Source organism: Paralichthys olivaceus, chromosome 23, assembly GCF_024713975.1.
Source record: "Paralichthys olivaceus isolate ysfri-2021 chromosome 23, ASM2471397v2, whole genome shotgun sequence".
Lineage (NCBI taxonomy): Eukaryota > Metazoa > Chordata > Actinopteri > Pleuronectiformes > Paralichthyidae > Paralichthys > Paralichthys olivaceus.
The window spans coordinates 10,051,730-10,070,612 of NC_091115.1; the positions used below are offsets into that span (position 1 = coordinate 10,051,730).

The 18,883-nt window shown below is 41.8% G+C and overlaps 1 protein-coding gene across 6 annotated transcripts in view; it reads left to right on the forward strand.

Moving 5' to 3' along the window:
* Positions 1–18,883, forward strand: part of dock4b (dedicator of cytokinesis 4b) — a 107,172-nt gene that overhangs the window by 46,179 nt on the left and 42,110 nt on the right. For all 6 annotated transcript variants that reach the window (XM_069519653.1, XM_069519654.1, XM_069519658.1 and 3 more), the window contains 11 exons: positions 732–813; positions 963–1,023; positions 1,141–1,273; positions 2,924–3,012; positions 8,683–8,808; positions 11,409–11,533; positions 12,022–12,184; positions 14,802–14,908; positions 16,674–16,827; positions 17,892–17,989; positions 18,182–18,265. In XM_069519653.1, coding sequence (XP_069375754.1) covers positions 732–813; positions 963–1,023; positions 1,141–1,273; positions 2,924–3,012; positions 8,683–8,808; positions 11,409–11,533; positions 12,022–12,184; positions 14,802–14,908; positions 16,674–16,827; positions 17,892–17,989; positions 18,182–18,265 — 1,222 coding nt within the window. The remainder of the gene's footprint in view (positions 1–731; positions 814–962; positions 1,024–1,140; positions 1,274–2,923; positions 3,013–8,682; positions 8,809–11,408; positions 11,534–12,021; positions 12,185–14,801; positions 14,909–16,673; positions 16,828–17,891; positions 17,990–18,181; positions 18,266–18,883) is intronic.

Consider the following 18,883-nt stretch of genomic DNA (forward strand, 5'->3'; position numbering starts at 1 on the left):
TCTAAGTCACATATTTATTATAGTGTAACTTCTAACTCTCACTAGCATTGGGCAGTTACGCTAAACAAACAGCTTTATTTGACTTGACTGAACCAAGCAATTACACAATGATTTCTATATGTTTTATACAAAAATTCAATTTTCAGCACAGCGTCTTTGTCATTGAGCAGCTCTTCTGTATTCAACATGCTAGTAATGGTTTCAGTCTTGCTCTTTCACAACATGATTTATGAAACCGACTTGGCAGTTACACAACTGAAATTCTGCAGTTCTTTTTGTTACCCGTCACTATTTTTGCTGACAGTCCAGTATCTGGGCAAAAAAGTGTCAGAGAGAATCCACAGCATGCAACAACACCATGAATATTTAATCCGGCGGTGCAGGAGCCAGTGCGGAGGTACTCTCTGTCGGATGTGTTGGGGATTTGGTTCAGAAATTCAAGCTCTGTATATCTTTTTTTTCCTCTCTGTCTCAGTTCCCCCGTCTGCCTGTCTCTCTCCCGCCTCGCGATCTTGTTTTCAAACCGCTTCAGTTTGAAGTTTGAACTTTGAAGACATTTCTCCAGTGCCCACCATGCAGCGCTTGACATTTCTGACATTGCTTCTAATCTTTATTCTGTTTCTGTTAGCTGTGGCTTGGATGCAGTTGTTTATGATGACAGCCAGCCATCACTCCTGACCCCATTCATCTCAGTGTGTGTTCCCTCTCTCTCTGTATCTACTCTTGTACAGTGAAAGGTTCTTCGTCAGGCTGAATAAGAGCGGGTTGCCCAAGTCGCCGGAGAAGACGGAGAGACAATGCACGCTGTTTGTGGTGAGTAGTGTAGTAGTAGTTTAAACTTGTAGAGCTGACCTAACTCCTGCTTCATATGCAGAGAACCAAGCAGCTCAGTCAGTGCTCTGCAACTCGTTGACAATGATTGAATCTGATGCTAATGTGTATTTTCCTGTGTCATCTGTCAGGATTTGGGAAGCAGTGATTTGCGAAAAGACGTCTACATCATTGTTCACATCGTAAGAATAGGTGGGAGTTACGTTGCTGCTTCTTCAATCTTCTAAGCACAACATGCTTTTTTTTCCAAATCCCTCAGGCTTTCATAACAGTACTGTCGGCACTGTCCCTCTTTGTGTTTGTGCTCAGGGAGGATGGGAGCAGGGGAGAAGAAGAACCTGTGTAGTGTGCAGTATCGGCGGCCGTTTGGCTGTGCTGTCGTCAGCATCGCCGATCTCCTCACTGCTGACTCTAAGGACGACCACCTGCTCAAGGTTTATGCGTAAGTCACCGCAGACAGCTAACATCTAAGTCCTTTCTCACAAATACACTATCATGATGTAGCGTTTCCCACAGAATGAATTCAATCTATGCTGGTAGTGTGGGTGCACACACACAAAGGTATTTCTCTTGCTGAGTGTAAGATACACAGACTTAAGAGTGAAAGACTAGTTCTTGTGGGTACGCATACAACTGCAGCTGAAATGATGAGGTCTGACTGTACAGCTACATAACACAGGAAAAACTGGCAGAACATTTTTTGGTTCATTATAAAACTGTAGCTGGACAAATATGAATAAAGCGTGCCGCGACAGTCTGGATAATTAATGAGAAAAACTAATCATAAGGAAAAGTTGAAGGAATTGAAAAAGGGTGAAATAATGACACCACCTTCTCTAACTCAAATAATAAACATGCTGTTCTTTGTTTAATCAGTGTAAAAAATAATAGCAGAAGCTAAGGAGGGGTGATTTGTTTTCATTAGTAACCTTAACCCTTGGTTAACTGTCTCCTTCATGTTCAATAGACACAAGACAACAAATAATGTCTACTTCAAATGATAAAAGCTTTGGTTTGGATTGTGAATGTGTGAATTCTTCTAAGATGCAAGTTGAGGGGCTCGCAAATACATCCTTTCCTCCTACTAGATTTCTAGCACACTAGACAAACCAACAACCACAGCCACTCAGAGCACAGGACGGGGTTATGGCCGTATAAAGAGATGAAGAACAGATGTACTAGTTGGAGGTTTCTCCAGGTGAAAGATTGTGTAGTGTGTGATCCCCACAAAACATAGACTGAACTTTAATAGTGATTATTTTTATATTTCTTATTTTGTAAGTCAGTGGCCTGTTCTAGAAATCAAATATTTCATAAAAATCTAGTGCTACAGTTCCCTTTAAAGAAGCTGCATGCAACCGTAAGCAATTCATTTTTTTTCTCATAGTTTGATTAACTGGTAGCAGCATCAATATTTCACAAACAGAAAGGTAGACGTAATTTTACCTCTTGCAGTTTTTTGCTTTTTTTCGTCTACCAGCAGCCGTGGAAGTGTTCTGTGATCCATTCCAGTCTAAACAATGTCCCGAGAGACGGAGAAGGCTACTGTAGACACAGTAGTTTGACCTAGATTATATCTGGATCAGACTGACTGGCCAAATACACTGAGCTCAGGAGAAAACATACTTTCTCTACACCTGCTGTAAGACTGAGGGGATAGGAACAGTTCTTAGTTGATGTTAGATGAGACGTCATTGCAAATAGAAATTTGTTTTACCCCATCTGCCAACCAACAACACTGCAAACAATGAAAGCAACAGCCTGATAGACACGTTATTAATTCTTTGGGACAACTTGAACTCAACTTATGGCCAAAGTAAGTTTACTCATCATGAGTCCAGCCTATGAAAACAGTTTGTCTGATTATATCTGCTGTTAAAATCTCAGCATGGGTCTGGATACCACAAATGTCAACCAGAAAGCCTTTGTTAAAAACTGGGGATTTGTTGCATTATGGGAAATACAGGATCATGTGTTATCTTTGTCTCTGTTGCATCTGTTTTGACCATTTAGAATTCTGTTTCCGTCCTCGTTAATGAGGAAAATCTCAAGTTTATTTGTTCCATTTTTCTAATAATCTGTTTTATCTCAGGTGTAACACAGAGAGTGAGTGGTACCAGATCCACGAGAACATCATCAAAAAGGCCAACTCCAGATACAACCTGTCTGGATCCAACACCGGTAAGAACCCCATCTCTTTTATCCATCTAGCTTCCTCACATCTACACATCGTACTTGGCTTGAGACTCAATACAACACGGGGTTTAGTCATCCATTATGCCATGATAACAAACTTAGCAGCTCACTTGCATCATCACCATCAGTCTCTTTCCATGTGATAATCAGCTTCCGGTCAGTCTGAGTCAGTGTTTATGTGCGTGTGAGGTTCCTTTTTTCTTCACATGCAGAGAGCTTTCTTTTGTAAACGCATTCAGATGATTTTTATAAATAAACGCGTTACCACCATATGGAACAACAACGTCGGTGGTTTCCCGTAGCAACAGGTTGGAGGAGATTTAAAACACTGAGTTCTTCCAACGTCAAAGAAATTTCATCTGATATTTGAAAGGATTGTTTTGCTCCGAGGGCTGTACATCCCTCCTGTTGATTATAGAGTGCGTTGTTTTAAAGAATCCTAAAGCTGCAGCTGTTGGAGTAGTTTTGTTGATAATAATCTCGTATATGCAAACAGATGATGAACATCTTGATTATGATTTGAAATTATAATATGCAATGGAGTCAGAAGCGAGAAGACGCGCTGCAGTCGCTAGAAAGCGTCGTCCAGTGTGCAGCTGTTTGCATCAGGAGGTCAAATCTACTACCAGCAGCATCAGTTCATCAGAAGTTTCCATTTAAGTTGATTTACATAAATGCAAACTTTTTTTCAGGCTTTAATTTTCCTAATGGAAATATTCATTTTCCACATTAACGCAGCTGATTGTCTTCCTACGTCTCCCTCATGTATTCTTATAGGAACATTACAGCCGGGCTCCATAGAAAGGGTTGATTATTGTTTAAGGAGCGTGAAGCATGCAAACTGGAGAGATGGAAGACAAGGCTACATGATATGAATGTCAAGAATCTGTGAGACTGATCTACTGAGTCAGCTCCTCTTTCTACCTTCACTGAGAACACCAATAATTACGAGAAGTCGTACAGCTCCAGTCTGGCGAATTATCACGAATAAGCTTGAAGGGATGCGGTAATTAAACTGAATGACTACAAAGCCATTTAAAAAAGACTGCAGTTTCTGAGAATAACAAAACTTCAACATCAAGCTCAAATCTCAGGCGGAAATGTAAAGCGCTTTGCATTTCTGAGATGATGAGTGACTTATGATAAATAATTATAAATGAATAAAAACACAAATACGACCAAATATATTGAACTTGAATTAAGAGAATAAATAGCTCACGTTTATAACAGTTTTCTGTTCTTAAAAAGTTGAAAAAGTTACAAAGTGCTTCACAACAGGATACAACTTTGAAATTAAATAAAGATTAAAATGAATAAAAATATGAAAAAATAAATTAAATAAAAAAATAGATAAATCCAATACAAAGTTACAAAGGTTTTACACAACGTGATTATAAAATAAATATATAATTAAAATAATATTAAATGAAATATCCTAAATTCACACAGAGAGGAAAGCTTTGTTTTCAGAAGGGATTTAAAGGGCAGTAAAAGATGAAGCATTTGAAAGGCGACTGATATTTTGGTCGGGTTTCTAATAAAGAAATATTAAGCAACAGCCTATTTGACCTTTATTTTATTGTGTATGGAGTTAATTTACAACGACTACAGAGACAACAGATGAGTGTGTGTCTTCAGTCAAAGCTACACAGTGTTTGGTGCCTGCTGGTTGTCATTCAGACTTTTTAATCAAAAACAAACGGACAGAAGGCGGCATTTTGCCTCAGGAAACTGTATTTTCTCATGATATTTTCCATCTTGTACATGTTTGCTTCAGGCTTTGATTTGATAGCATTATGCACACTCACCCAGCACAAACACACACTTCATAAACACATGCAAGTGAATTATTTGAAAGAGTCTGCGTCCGTCTCTGGCTGCAGTTAACACAAACACTTGGATGTTGGCTACTGAGCAACTGTCCCCTGAAGACATCGATCCAGCTGAACAGCTGATTTGCTGCAGTGCATTAGAGGAGAGCTGCAGCTAATTCACACAACTTTGATCATAAAGTGTGTTTCCACCACTTATCTGAATTTGACATTGATCTCATGAAATGAAGGAAAAAGTGCTTTAATCACAAGGCAGAAGTAATTGCTTCAATTTTAAGATAATGAAAGCTCAATATGAGGTTTCATTCGCGTGTTATGAGCACCATTCATCTGTCTGGGCCGCATCTATTCATCCTAATTTTATTAGCTCCCACTTTTCAGTTACACTTGTCAAGGATTATGCTATTATTGGCTGTTTTAAACTTCCTCTATCCATTTTAATTACATCATGCACACACACACACACACACACACACACACACACACACACACACACACACACACACACACACACACACACACACACACACACACACTGCCTCAGCCTTGAGTAGGACCTGTACATTTTTAAAGTTGTACATTCAACAACAGTTTTGAAGTAAACTAAAAGTCTATAGGTAACATCCATCCATCGATCCTGCTTACCCTTTGAGGGTCGCAGGGGGTGGGCTTGGGTGAAAGATCAGCATATTGTGCTGACCTGCAAACAACTGTTCTCAATCCTATTCACACATACACATTCTCCATTTAACCTAAAGCTTAGTTCACACTTCAGATTTTAACTTTCTGAGAAAAGCCCCATTCAGTGTTCGAGCTGCAGTCAGCAATGTCTATGTGTGTGATCTTCAAACCGACACGTCGCAGAGATTTCTAGCAGACTTAATATCTAGACCAGCCTGCGATAACTGCAGCCAATCAGAGTGCATGGTGGGGTTGGGATGGTGAAGGTGCGTGTTGTGGCGAGGAACCCCCTGATTTAGTCTGCACATGACTGTGATCTGGGAAAACAAGCAGTTACCACACATGTGAGGGACAGGGTAACACACAATCTGTCCAGCTGACATTAACTACTTTGGGCTCAGGCAGGTTCGGACAGAAAAATGTGGCCATTATTTACAACTAGGATGTCCACTGAAGCGTTTGAGCTCTCCTCCAGCCTGATGTGTCAGTCTGTGAGCAGGAGGATCATTTAGACTCTTCTGTGTGTGTTCACAGGATGATACGTAGTTTGGAGACCAGACGTACTCGTCGTGGTGAAAGTTCAAGTAGTGTGTGACCCCCTGATGCGAGGCAGTCTTGAACATCTAAAGACAGCAAGTCATGTAGTGTGAATTTTTCTCAACCTGCGTGTGTTTGGGCTGTGGGTGGAGGAATCTGATGTAGACAAAACCCACACAGACACAATGAGAACATAAAATCCTCAAGGCCTTAAAGTCTGAGATTGCTTTTTATTTTTCCTCCCTTAATTTGCCAATACATTAACAGTCCCCTGCCCACTCGACATGCAAAACAGCTACAGCATCACTTACAGCTCAACTCCTTCTAAAAGGCGATTACTCTGCTGCAGAGAAACATTAAAGAATTAAAGAATATCATCTTTAGCCAACAGGTCTGTGTCTCCTCTTTGGTATGTCTCTGTAAAATGTCCGTGCAGGAGTAATGGAACACCCTGCATAATTTAAAGGCCACAATTTATTACACTTAATGTCAGGAGGGCAATTAAAACAAGAGTGCAGTGGACTGTGATAACGTAATGTGCGTATATGTGTGTGCCATTTGTGCCCCGTCTTGGCACGAGTGTGTGCATCCTTGTGTGTGTGTGTGTGTCGCTGCTTTCTTCTCCTCTTAAACAGACCTGGCAGTGTGCCAGAAGTCTCCTATTAGCAGCCAATTAGCAGGGGAGAGACAAATGCACGGTGGTTAGAATATAAAGAACACTGGGTTGTTTGGGTAATAAAGAGGCAGAGAGGGAGAGACAGTTGTTTTGTTCGCATGCAGCCTAATGAATATCTCATTCTTCTTTACCTGTATGTTTCAAGGTCTTGGGAACTCTTCGCATTACCAAACTCGAAAGACAAGACACAGAGTTGATGAGAGGAGATGTTGATTTTTGTTCGCATGTAGCTCAGTTACTCTTAAAACGTCTTTCATAAGAATCTGGCTCTGCATGAGTCAGGTCAGGTAGATAATTCGGCTCCCACCTCCACATGCAGGCGTAGGCAGTGACAGAAGAGGCTGCGACAACTCGAACGTTTTGTTTGAGTTTGTGACGAGGCAGGCCGGGTGGGCAGAGAGGAGCAAAGGTTGAGATTGTTTTTGTTTTGTATTTTATCAGCTTCAGCTCCATCTTTCAGGCTGAATAGTCATGAATCTGGTTTGCCTTATTGTAGCCCGGCAGTAGCTTTTAGACCCTTTGTGTGTGTTAATGGGTGTTTCAAAGGCTTGATCCACATTAAGGGGCCGGCAGATTAGGCCAGGATGGAAAAAAACACCTCTCCCCTGAACTTAATGGGACTCTCCTCTCAATTCCCACCAGACCTTTGTGCCACTTTGAACTACAGTCGATGGACTGTGTGTCATTTTTGAATTACTTATAATTTTTTGTGTGGATCCAAATAAACAGGATTTTATTTCCCTTTCTCTGCAGTGTTTCACAGAATGTATTCATTCTGAGGCAGTCACAAGGTGCACATGCACTGGAATAAACATCGCTCTCACAGGCTAAAGGATCGACTGTTACAAATCAAACTTTGTGAATGTTGAGGGTCAAAGTTCACCAAAGTTGAACTCCACCTTGGTGAAGAATGAATAAATAAATTGGTGGTGATATTTGCGTGCATTGCATGACACTGTTGTGCCCAACTGCTGCTGAATGAACGCGGACTGTAACAACTTTATGGTCGCTGATCGCGCTGCACAAAGCTTTACTACTGTAGCTACTGTAGAAGGACAAATTAGAATATGGCGTGCCGCCACAGTGGAGATGATTCAAGGGACATGGCAAGATAGGCAAGATAAGGTGTTATCTGTAGCTGTATACTGCCCCACAAAGGCATCACAGTGTTTGTCTAAATTTGAATTCATAGTAGACAGAAATAAGTAAAATAACTTAATAAAACCAGAACACAGTCCAGCCACGACAAAATGAAGTATTTTATATCAGTCAATTTGGCAGCCAGCTTGAAACCTGAAACCTCTTTTCTTCCGTCCTGCTCTGTCTTTGCAGCGCTGTGTAGTTTGGCACATCGTGAACAGGTTTGCAGACAAATCACGTCTCTTTGTTGACTCTCAGTGACGGAAATCTCTCACACAGCTAATGAACCATTCCACCGCTGCCTCACAACTTTCCTAAAAACATCCAGAACAATAATCGTCATTGTCATCTTGTCTCTTCCCCGTGCGCTCCCTTGCTGTTTAGCTCTTAATGTATCTGCCTCTCCTTGTCACGAGCACTGACAGACACACACATGCACATCAAGGAGCTGTATTTTGGAGCTGTGTTTTAATTTAGCTGGGCTGACATTTGGAATTATTGCATAAGTGTATTGATTCGAGGCAGCGGCCTTCATGTAGGATTTCCTCCTGTTAAAAAAAGAGTGGTGCCTGACTCACAGGCTGTTTTCATTTCTGCGTCTCTGTAATTTTTATGGACATACGTGTAGAAGATGGCAGATATAACACGTATGGTCCATGCGGCTGTGATAAAACCTGGATCAAAATTTTATTGGTGTCTTTGGTATGAGATACTGACTGAAATTATGTTGTTGCTGCAAATAGAAATTTAATATATAAGGTTTTGAATGTTGCTGTTATTTCATTCCAGGCCTAGCTGTGGCTCTGCAGCTTCTCCACGGCGACATCGAGCAGCTGAGACGGGAGTACATGGTCCTCTTCACCCGCGGCGTGTCCATCACCAGGAAACTGGGCTTCTCTGACGTCATCATGCCAGGTAGAACCCCACAAACACACCAGTGCTCATAATGTCATCAACCGGATGGAACTGGTTTTGACTCTTAGCTGAACAAATACAACTCCTCTGAAAACACTTGCTCGGTGAGATACCGAGCAAGTGTTTGAAAGAAAGCATGGCACGTCCTCCGCAACCTTGAGCCAGATGTTCAATTTTCAATTTTCTTCTGAAATCATCTCTATTTATACTTCATCTAGTGCTCTATAATAAATAAATAAAAAATAGATAAGTAATGATATTAATAAATACATTTTGTGTTATTATACACTTCTTAAAGACTTTTGATTCAACACATCTATGAGTGAAGTCTCAGATAATGAAATATCTGATATAAAAGAAGATGTTTGTGCACCAGAGTCTCATTGTGTCTCAAAGCTTTGGGATTATTTTTCAGTTTTTGTTGCGGCTCCACTTAATATTGTGGTGTCATGAAAATATTCTGATGGTGGATCAACAACACAGCCCTGCACAGTATAACAGACTTCTTTTGAGACTTCCTGGAATTGTTTGTACATTTTAAAACCTTTTCTTCCTGGAAAAATAAAGTGTGGTTCTCTCTGGAGGGGTGATATTTTAGTTTACTCATCAAAACGACAATTTCCAACCAATAAAATGATCATACATTTTTTGAACACTCTTTTTTGCCTGCTCAGATAAATGTTGTCTCTTTGATAACCTACTTTATTTCTCTTGTTTTCTAAGTAAAGTGAATTCATTTATATCTATTTCTATATAATGTGTTTCTCCGATTTCAGCTGACACCCTTGAGGCTAAGAAATTAATGATGTGTTTTCCAGTGTTTATATTGTCGACATTTATCCGCCTCATCATCATCACGTCTGCTGTAGTTGCCTTGGTAACGCTTCCTGCGTGAGTGATCCCCACCTAAGGGCGCCCTCAGATAGATGAAATATTCCCATTGATTCAGGTAGATAGGCATCACTCACACAGCCGCTGCTCAAAAAAGGACACAGACCCCTGCAGGACCCCCCCGGGCTTATCTGGATGGGGCCTTGTTGCCTTGGTGACAAATGTACAGCCACTTGAATGTCAGATGACGTAATATGTAAGATATTTACATATGCAGGAGGGAACATTTGAAAGGGAGAGCAGCAGAAGGAGCTGTACGACTCTTTGTCTGTTCATTCATTTATGAGCGCTGGACGTCAGGGGACTGATTTTTATTATTTTTTGTCCTCAGTAGAGCAGTTCCTTTAAATAAGTGAGGTGTGCTGTCTGGTCACACAGATAAAGAGGAAGCATGGACTGTGGGTCCCCCAGCGCCTCACTAACACAGATTTATGTTCACTGTCTTTGTCTTTGTCTGACTACAAACCCTTAACACTGAGCGCTCTCACCCATTTTTCTGCAAGTGTAACTCTGCCCTTGGGCTCACGTCTCCCCTTCTCTTTCCCCCCTCTCTCTCTTTTCTGGATTCGTATCTCTTTGTGTCTTTCTCCGATTTTTTCTCGTCAAGCTGCTCTGCCCCCTACCTTCCCCACTTCCTGTTTTCCCATTGTACGTAAGAATACTGCTCCCTTGTGTGTCCACCTTCCTGAAGTCCTTGTGTGTGCGCTGCCAGCACACAGTATGGGTGTGTATAGAATGCCTTGTGTTGCCATGGTTACTGTTGTTAAGAGCAAGAAAATCAATGCTGACCATCGAGATGGAGATATGATGAGCGCAGACACGTACTCAGAGGTTACACAGGGAACTTATTTTTTTGGTGTCAGACCACAGAGGAAACAGGCCTCTCCTTTTCTTACCCAGATCACTTAGCACCACTTTGACTTCCTCTTCAGAAGGAAATAAATGTGTTGCCTAACCCAGACATTGTGCATTCAGCTGCAATAAAAACAAAAAACACGAATATTACTTCCGAGAATTATTCCTTAACCAACCTTGACCAAAGACTGTGTTGCATCAGAGTTCATAGGTCATACTTTTGTTTTTATGAGTTCCACACTCTTGGTCATGTTGTCTTTTTAAACATTATATGCTCTATATGGGCCAGATAATCTACTCGAATCATATTTTATTTGTATAGCTCATATTCAGAAATAAAAATTTAACAATCTGGACAAGGTGCTGTCCCGACCTACTTGTTGCACATCTGCATGTGGGAAAATGGGGGTTAGTTATTTAAAAGAATAAACTTTCAAAACAAGTCATTCAGATTTTCTCACTCAGTAAAACTCCATCTGATGCAGTTTGCAGGGAATTTCCCACATATTGAGACACATGTATCGGTGTGACTGTTGTCATTCAAAATTTATTTTTGTTTCACATCATTCCAAAGCCATCAGACACAAGACTGACGTAGGCATTCGCCCACGGATCTGCTTATGGCATATTCTGAATCTTGCAGATGGTCAAAGGTCATGAACTCAAGCTTAGATTTCATGTCAGCAAAATATTTATGTGTAAATGGCCACAATGTAAATGCTCTCCATCGCTGTCATGAGCTTTTACACCAGAAGTTGTCATCAAGCTGCAGCGAGATCATTAATAATTCTTGCTCATATGCATAATCAATGGCTTTTTTCTTTCTTTTTTTTTTTTACCTCCTGTTCCTACAGGAGAGATGAGGAATGACCTTTACATCGCACTGGAGAAAGGAGAGTTTGAGAAGGGAGGGAAGAGTGTCGCCAGGAACGTAGAGATCACGGTGTACGTGCTGGATATTGATGGACAGATTCTCAAGGTAAAAACACTTTTTTTACAACTACCCTCACTGTCATCAGGAAAATATTTAGGATCTGAAGCCTAAACAATATATTGAAGAACAGTAAAAACCTTGGTTAAGTTCTTAGTCAACTCACCTTTTTGTAATCAGTCATTTAAATTTCACTGACCCTGATGAGAAACTGAAAAGTGACAGTCTGCCTCTGTGGTTTTCTGCGCTGCCTGGGCCTTGGAAAGAAAATAGACTCAAATATAACCCTGCTGCCACCGCCTCTGCCACTGCAGGGCACACAACCCTCACACGCAAACCTCATCCCCCCTCAATTGGCATTTGTGGCATGTGTGTAAGGTTTCAATACATGTCTCACATATTAATTAATCGCGCCATCGCTCTTTACCACATCCTCTCATGGCCTCTCATTTCCTCTCTTCGCTTCCTGTTCTTTCTCTGCATCAGTTGCCTCCTCCTGCTCTGCTCACTGTCTCCTTCTCTCTCTTTTCTTTCAGAGTCACGTGGCTGCCGGCTCGGGGGAACCAGGTGGGGACGAGTACCACTCCCTGGTGCTGTACCACAACAACAGTCCGCGCTGGGCGGAGCAGATCAAGCTCCCCATCCCGGTCGACATGTTTCGGGGGTCGCACGTCCGCTTCGAGTTCCGACACTGCTCCAGTAAGTCGAGCTGGGACTGCGGTCACTCGATCATTACAGACAGTTTCATACATCCTCTGCCCTGGGTGCTGACGCCTGAGGGGCAGCAGTAAAGAGGTGTTGCCACGGAGAACAAGCACAGTGAACATTTCACTTTCCTTTCAGCTTCAACCTGCGAACCATGCATCCTCAAGCCCCAAGGCTGCTGCCGCCTCAAAAATAGACAATTTCCCCATAATGCGCTTGTTTTAGTATTTTCATAATGAGACTGTTTGTCCGACTCCTCACCTCCTAATGAGACAAAGCTTTAATTATGACCGAAATATGGTTCTTCTGCCTCCCCCGCCCTCTTTCTGGGCCACAGGGAGAGAAGGCCAAATCTCCTCTCTCATAACAAGCTGATATTATTAGGCCAAACTGAGAGTGTGCAGTAGATATAGTAGCCTTATTAGCGCTGGCTGTGCTAGCTTTGCCACTCAAAGGTCGCCCATTAGGAGCCCAGTTTACGCCTGTGGGGACACCAAACTGACGAGACCATATCATTTTTTCGCAAACTCTGGGACAACTTTCCAGCTCCCGTATGCAGACAAAGAGAGAGAAAAAAGCTCATTTTTGTTAATATGCTTAAATGCTCTTGTGTTGTAGGCTTCATGCAGCAGCTGTATTTGTTAATTTGTTTGTAGGGAGTTGAGAGTTGTTCCTAAACGACGCTAAAGTGGAGTTTTAGGACCTGACAGTCTCCGTAGTGCAGTACTTTGTTTTGTTACAGCTGACTCTTTGTTGCCTTGCTCAAACAATTGAAGTAATTTGTCGTCGTAGGCGTACTTTACCTTTACTGCTGTCAGAAGAGCCTTTTTTCATTTTCTCTCTTTTTCATAGACAGCATAAAATACGAGGTCTTTGCACGTTTAGAAATTTAAAACCCTGAATTCCTAACAAGCCCCCAAACTATAGCATTGTGCTATGTAACAGCGCAGTGTATTTCCTGCACAAACATACATCAATCTATCCTCTACCTGTTCTGCCAAGCTCAGCTAAGCCTGCATTTCACACAGCACCACTTAATCTTCCCTAATCTCGTTGTGCCCAAGTCTGTGAAGGCTTATAGATTAGAAAAACCTGTCTGAGGGGAACCACACACAACGAAGAGCAAAAAAAAACATACTGTTTTGTAAGCAATAACTTCCCTGGTGTGAAAACTTAATCACAGCAAAGCAAGACAGAAATAACATGGCAGCGGTGAAGTAACTCATTCTTCTCCTGGGGGGAGACAACACAGACACAGACACACAACACAACACTGGTAGACGCTGGATGAATGAATCAGTCGCGTTGAATTGAAAGTGAATAGAAACCTTTGCTTCCTGCTGTGCGCGCATTAGCACATTATTGTCAAAGCAGCAGATAAATCAGATTACATGTAATCATGCAAATAATGCCCAGAGCTTTGAAAGCTTCTTAAAAACACAGAGGCAGCGTTAATCAGATGCTGTTTTTCCCTCCGGTCGAGGTTGTTTAGACGTTTACTTGAGGGTGGGGGGGGTGGGGGGTTCACTGCTGGCTTACAAGCAATGCTGTGGTTATAGATGCAATAGACGTCAGACTGCCCACAACAGTGTTTCCATGCTATGGTCTGAACTTAATCGTTTCCTGTAGAGTTTCATTGCGAACACACTTTTTTTACATTCAGAGTGTCTCTCATCAAAATGCATTGTGGGTGTCATTGGGGCCTCATCGGGGTTGTTGTGAATATTTTGAAACTTGTATTTGTTTATATTCATGTTTACAAGGACAAGCAGCCCCCCCCCAGGCTATGCTGGTTGATTGTGTTGAAATCAATAGCAACTAGAATGACAATCAGTAGAGCGCCAAGGCCGCACAGTCCCCTTGAATTCAGTCATGCCTCACACACTCAAAGACATCATCGTGCATTCACGTGTCATCGGAATAATTGGAAAAACAAGTTCAATGTTGTCAAATGTTTATTATTTGTCACTCAATGGTAATCTCTCACAAGAACCTTCTTAGCCAATACAGATGTTTTTATGATTAACATGCTAATGTTTTCAATTATTTAATTGCCTGTCACACCTGATTATTTTTCTTTGCTCTTTCTTTAAATGCTCTGATCACATAAATACAGCTCCTTTTGTTTACCATGCTTAGTTTTTGTCACATTCAAAGCACATGAACACACCGAAGCCGGAACAACAACTTCGCAGGAGAAAGTGAAAAAAAAAATAGCTTGATTTGCGCCGTTGTCCAGATCAATGTCAAAGTTTAACGGGTTCTTTTCTGGCCCGACCTTCCACCAAGTTTCATGGAAGCTAGTTTTTTGCATAATCCTGCTGACGGTCAGGTGTGAAGACTTTGGCGGAGGTAATAATGTTTCTCCGCTCCGTAGCACAACTTGTGCTCAAAGAACTCAGCGTGCCTTTAACTTCCAGACAGAATAGTTCTACAATAGTTTTCTGCCGGATACAGTTCAGAGTTTTTTAACATATTAATTATCGACTGCATTATGAGGACGAGCTGCACCGGTGTCACAATATCGTCTTTTGATTTGTCTTTGCTTGCTGGCAGCCTGAGCTTGTGTGTTTTGGATTCAATGTCATGTCCATGTGTTGTTGTTTGGCAGCTAAAGACAAGGGGGAGAAGAAACTGTTTGGCTACTCCTTTGTTCCTCTGATGCAGGAGGATGGCAGGACTCTGCCAGATGGCACCCATGAGCTCATTATCCACAAGGTAAGACCCACACTCCCTCACGACCAAGACTCGGAAATCCTTTGACATTATTCATCTAGTTATGTCCTAGTCATATCTGTGTAAATATTCATCTAAGACTGACTCAGGAGAACGAGTCAATCAGGATAGTTTTAATGTTTGATGCATTTTCACGAGTGATGATTTTATTGTAACAACAAGCTTTTTGTCATATATCATTGTGCTTTTCTATCCATTTATTGCTCCACATGTTTTCTCCATCCTGGGGGTGAGATCCCTCACTTGTGACTCTTCCCAGTTTTTCTGTTTTTTTTTTCTCCATGTTTGTTCCTCACTCTAGTCCAGGGTTATGGATGTTGCAATTTGTTGAGCCCTTTAAGACAAATAGCGATTTGTGAATATGGACTACACTTAAAATTGTATTCAATTTCAGGATTGAATCCCTTGTTTTTGAGATTTGACATGATATGAACGGATATAACAGTAGATTTCTCCAATCATAGGGAACAAATATCCATGATCACCCGTCATTTGCGTCTTGTAGATTCTCATAATTGAACCCACTCACAGTTTTGTGTCACACAGGTGTCGTCAAGGCTACTTCACTGTATATGATCACACAAATCATTTGCTCTAAATAGCAAAACACTGTCACTCTGCCGTTGAGCCGTTCGGTGCTGCAGCCTGACAAACAGCTCCCATCCCTCCATTACAGCCTGACAGCTCAGTGAAGTCCACTTAAACAACATCGGCAAGCTGTGAGGTTTCAATTTTAACCACAAGTGAGGGTTAATGCATGTCTTTTTGCTAATGTAAGCAACACTTTGCACTTGACTGGATGTTTGCAAAGCTGATGCATCCGTCTCTATCTCAGCATTTAGCTTTGACCTTTATGTCCAGTTTCTGCGTTTTACAGACCTTCGGAGACTCGCAGTCATCTTTTCACACATTTCGGCTTCGACACATCAAACGACTAAAGCAAATAAAATGGCCGTCTTCCTGAGTTGAAAGCCTCTGCGAAATCGTCTTGGGTGTAATTGACAATAATTGCAGACTACATGCTTTTCCTCAGCTGCAGGCAAGAGGGGTGTGTGCACAAACAAGGCTTTTGCGGAGAGTGGAAAAGCATGAAGCACATTCGTACTTTTTATTGCTGTGGCAGAGCAGTGACCAAAAAGTCTGATTATTTATTCCGCTGTTAACTCTGGTTTATTTTAGATGTCTTAAAAAACAAAGACTCGTCTTTTTATAGTCCTCGATTTTTTTTCTTTCTCAGATTTTCTGTTACATAACTTCATAACCTGAGTTATGTCGGCCAATTCAGGAGGACAACTCTGGGTACCTGGTGTGTTCCCACTGTCAGGGTGGAGGATGGGGGAGTCAAGGCCCATTGTAATGCCAGATGGAAGTTGTTGAAAAGCTCAATGAAACCGGCATGGCCTAGTTTCTCCTCAGACCCAAAATAGACAGGCGAATCAGTCCAAACTGTGTGGAAGCTTTGGAGCTCAAACAACCTCAGCTGTGCATCAGGGCTCCGCATTAAAACCCTGAAAATAACTAAACCTCATCATTATGTGCAGTTCCAGAAGCTTCATCATGTCGTTGATGGTCTGTGGTTGGTAGATTCACATGTTTCAGTCATGAGTGATATAAAGCTGACAACCCTCAAATGATTGCCCATAGTTGATCCGGTCTCCTGTTGACTAAACAGTGTTTTCATTTTGGTAGCATGGCGTCCTTCTTCTCATTTAAATTGTGTGCTTTTGTCTCTCTTCTTTCTCTTCAGTGTGAGGAGAACACCAGCCTGGCCGACTGCTCGCGCTACCTGAAGCTGCCATTCTCTAAGGCCAACCTCCCGTCCAACAACCAGACACTGAAGGGCACCAAGGAGTCTTTCTGGATCACCAGCTTCCTCTGCTCCACCAAGCTCACACAGAATGGTAAACTAGACTCGGGGATTGAGTTGTCTTTTGGCTACTTGCCTAGTGAGGTGTGAGTTAGCTTGTATATGGCTGCACAATCTAGCCCTGTGCATATGTATAATTCAGAAAGCACAGGGCTGAAGCACTGCTGCCAAAGATGGTGCTCAACAAGAAAAACATAATGCCTGTCGGGTTCGGGTCTGGCTCAGTAATTTTTTTGAGTTTGGACAGAAAATTGCGATCCCAGCCAATGTGTGACGCTAGTTATCGGATCACTCAGGATGAATGTTAATACCTGGTCGCGAGAGAAAGTGAGAAAATATGTGTATGTGAATAAAAGTGTGCACATGCAGGAGAGCAGACGAAGCATCCAGGCTGCAGAGTCAGATTCGTAGTCTTATCTATGACGAACACATAATTATCCAACTATGAGCATGAATTGAAATATAGTGAAAATCAAAGGAGACATTGGTTTTTCTTCACTCAGTCACTTGTGCATTTCAAACTTCACCATATTACCAGTCAAGTGCATCTTCAGAATATAAAACACTGTGAATAATTTTTTCATCTCATAAAGTACCTGGTAGAATAAATAAACAGAAAAGCTACGGGCGGTATTGACTTGCAGCGGGCTGGTAATTTCCTTAATATACTGGATTTTGTTGGAGAATTGATTTCAAGTATTTGCTGAAGAGAATATATTTGACAGATTGGAACAAACAAAGCGGCCACACACACACAGATACACAAACAGATGCACACATGGACACAAATTCCCACATAAAGTTGCAGACAGACACGCTTCAGGTTGAACAGAATCTGAAGAGACAGCTGAAAGACTTTCTTCTCCAGGCTTATGTTTTATTCATGCCTACGTTCGGGGACTGTGTCTCAGGAAAATGACTTTTTATCTCCTTTTTCCCTGCTGCACATGAAAATATAATTAATCTGGAGTTTTGGGCTATAATTGAAGGTTGTGGCGAGATGTGTATCGCTCTTAACAAACAAACAAGAAGTTTCTCTTCTGCTTCTTTTGTATCTTCTTCATTTGCTGTTTTCTCTCCCTCTTTTTTCCACTGCAGGTGATATGCTGGACCTGTTGAAGTGGAGAGCGCACCCCGAAAGGATCAACGACAGCCTCTCTAAACTGAAGGAGATCGATGGCTCGGAGATTGTCAAAGTACGCTCACAGATCATCAGATTCTCGGGCCCCTGAGTTCTCCCGACGTAGTATTGATTGTTTTTGATTGGATTTGAGTCCACGCGGTTTCAGCAAGTTGTGGATGTTGGAAAACTGAAAAGTAAAGTTAATATAAAGCACCAGCTCTGTGCCACTTTGTACAAACTCCTTTTCTCCTGCTCCCATCACCAGTTTCTTCAGGACACCCTGGACACTCTCTTCGGCATCCTGGATGAAAGTTCTCAGAGATACGGGCTGAAGGTGTTTGACTCACTGGTGAGTAAGTCGTTCTCATGGTCCGCTCATTTCCTTGGACGTTCTTAAGATTTTCTGTGTCCAGTTTTTCCTGCGTGTTGAGCACAATCTCATCGCATTTGTGTCAAACACAGAAAAACAGACACAAACCGTTGGTGAAAGATCTCGTGATGTAACGCTCCAGAGCTCGCTGAACCAATCTCACCCCGGTCATGCTGCACTGCACTGATAGAACGAAGTCGGGAATCGATATCTCACCCTCCCTCTGTCTCTCTCTCTCTCTCTCTACCTCTCTTTTCTCTCCGTCTCTCTCTTCATCAGTCTCTCACACTGACACACGTACACTCTCTCCTCGCAGCGCAGCATTATAAATGATGAAAAGGTCCAGTGAGCCGGTGCAGTTATCAACTGTCCTTTTTGTGGTTCCTGAGATCAATCCAACAAGTCTGACAAGTGAACTTTCCAAAGGGTTGTAGCTCGCTTGTCATTATTGATTTAGTTGTAGTTTTCGCTTCGATTTTAATTTGTTTTGTATATTCAAAAATACTTTTTTATTCTCATTTTTAATCTTACGTCTTCTCCTAATCTTTTTTTTACCCTATCTTTTCAAGTTGAAAATTCATAAATCGACTGTCTTCA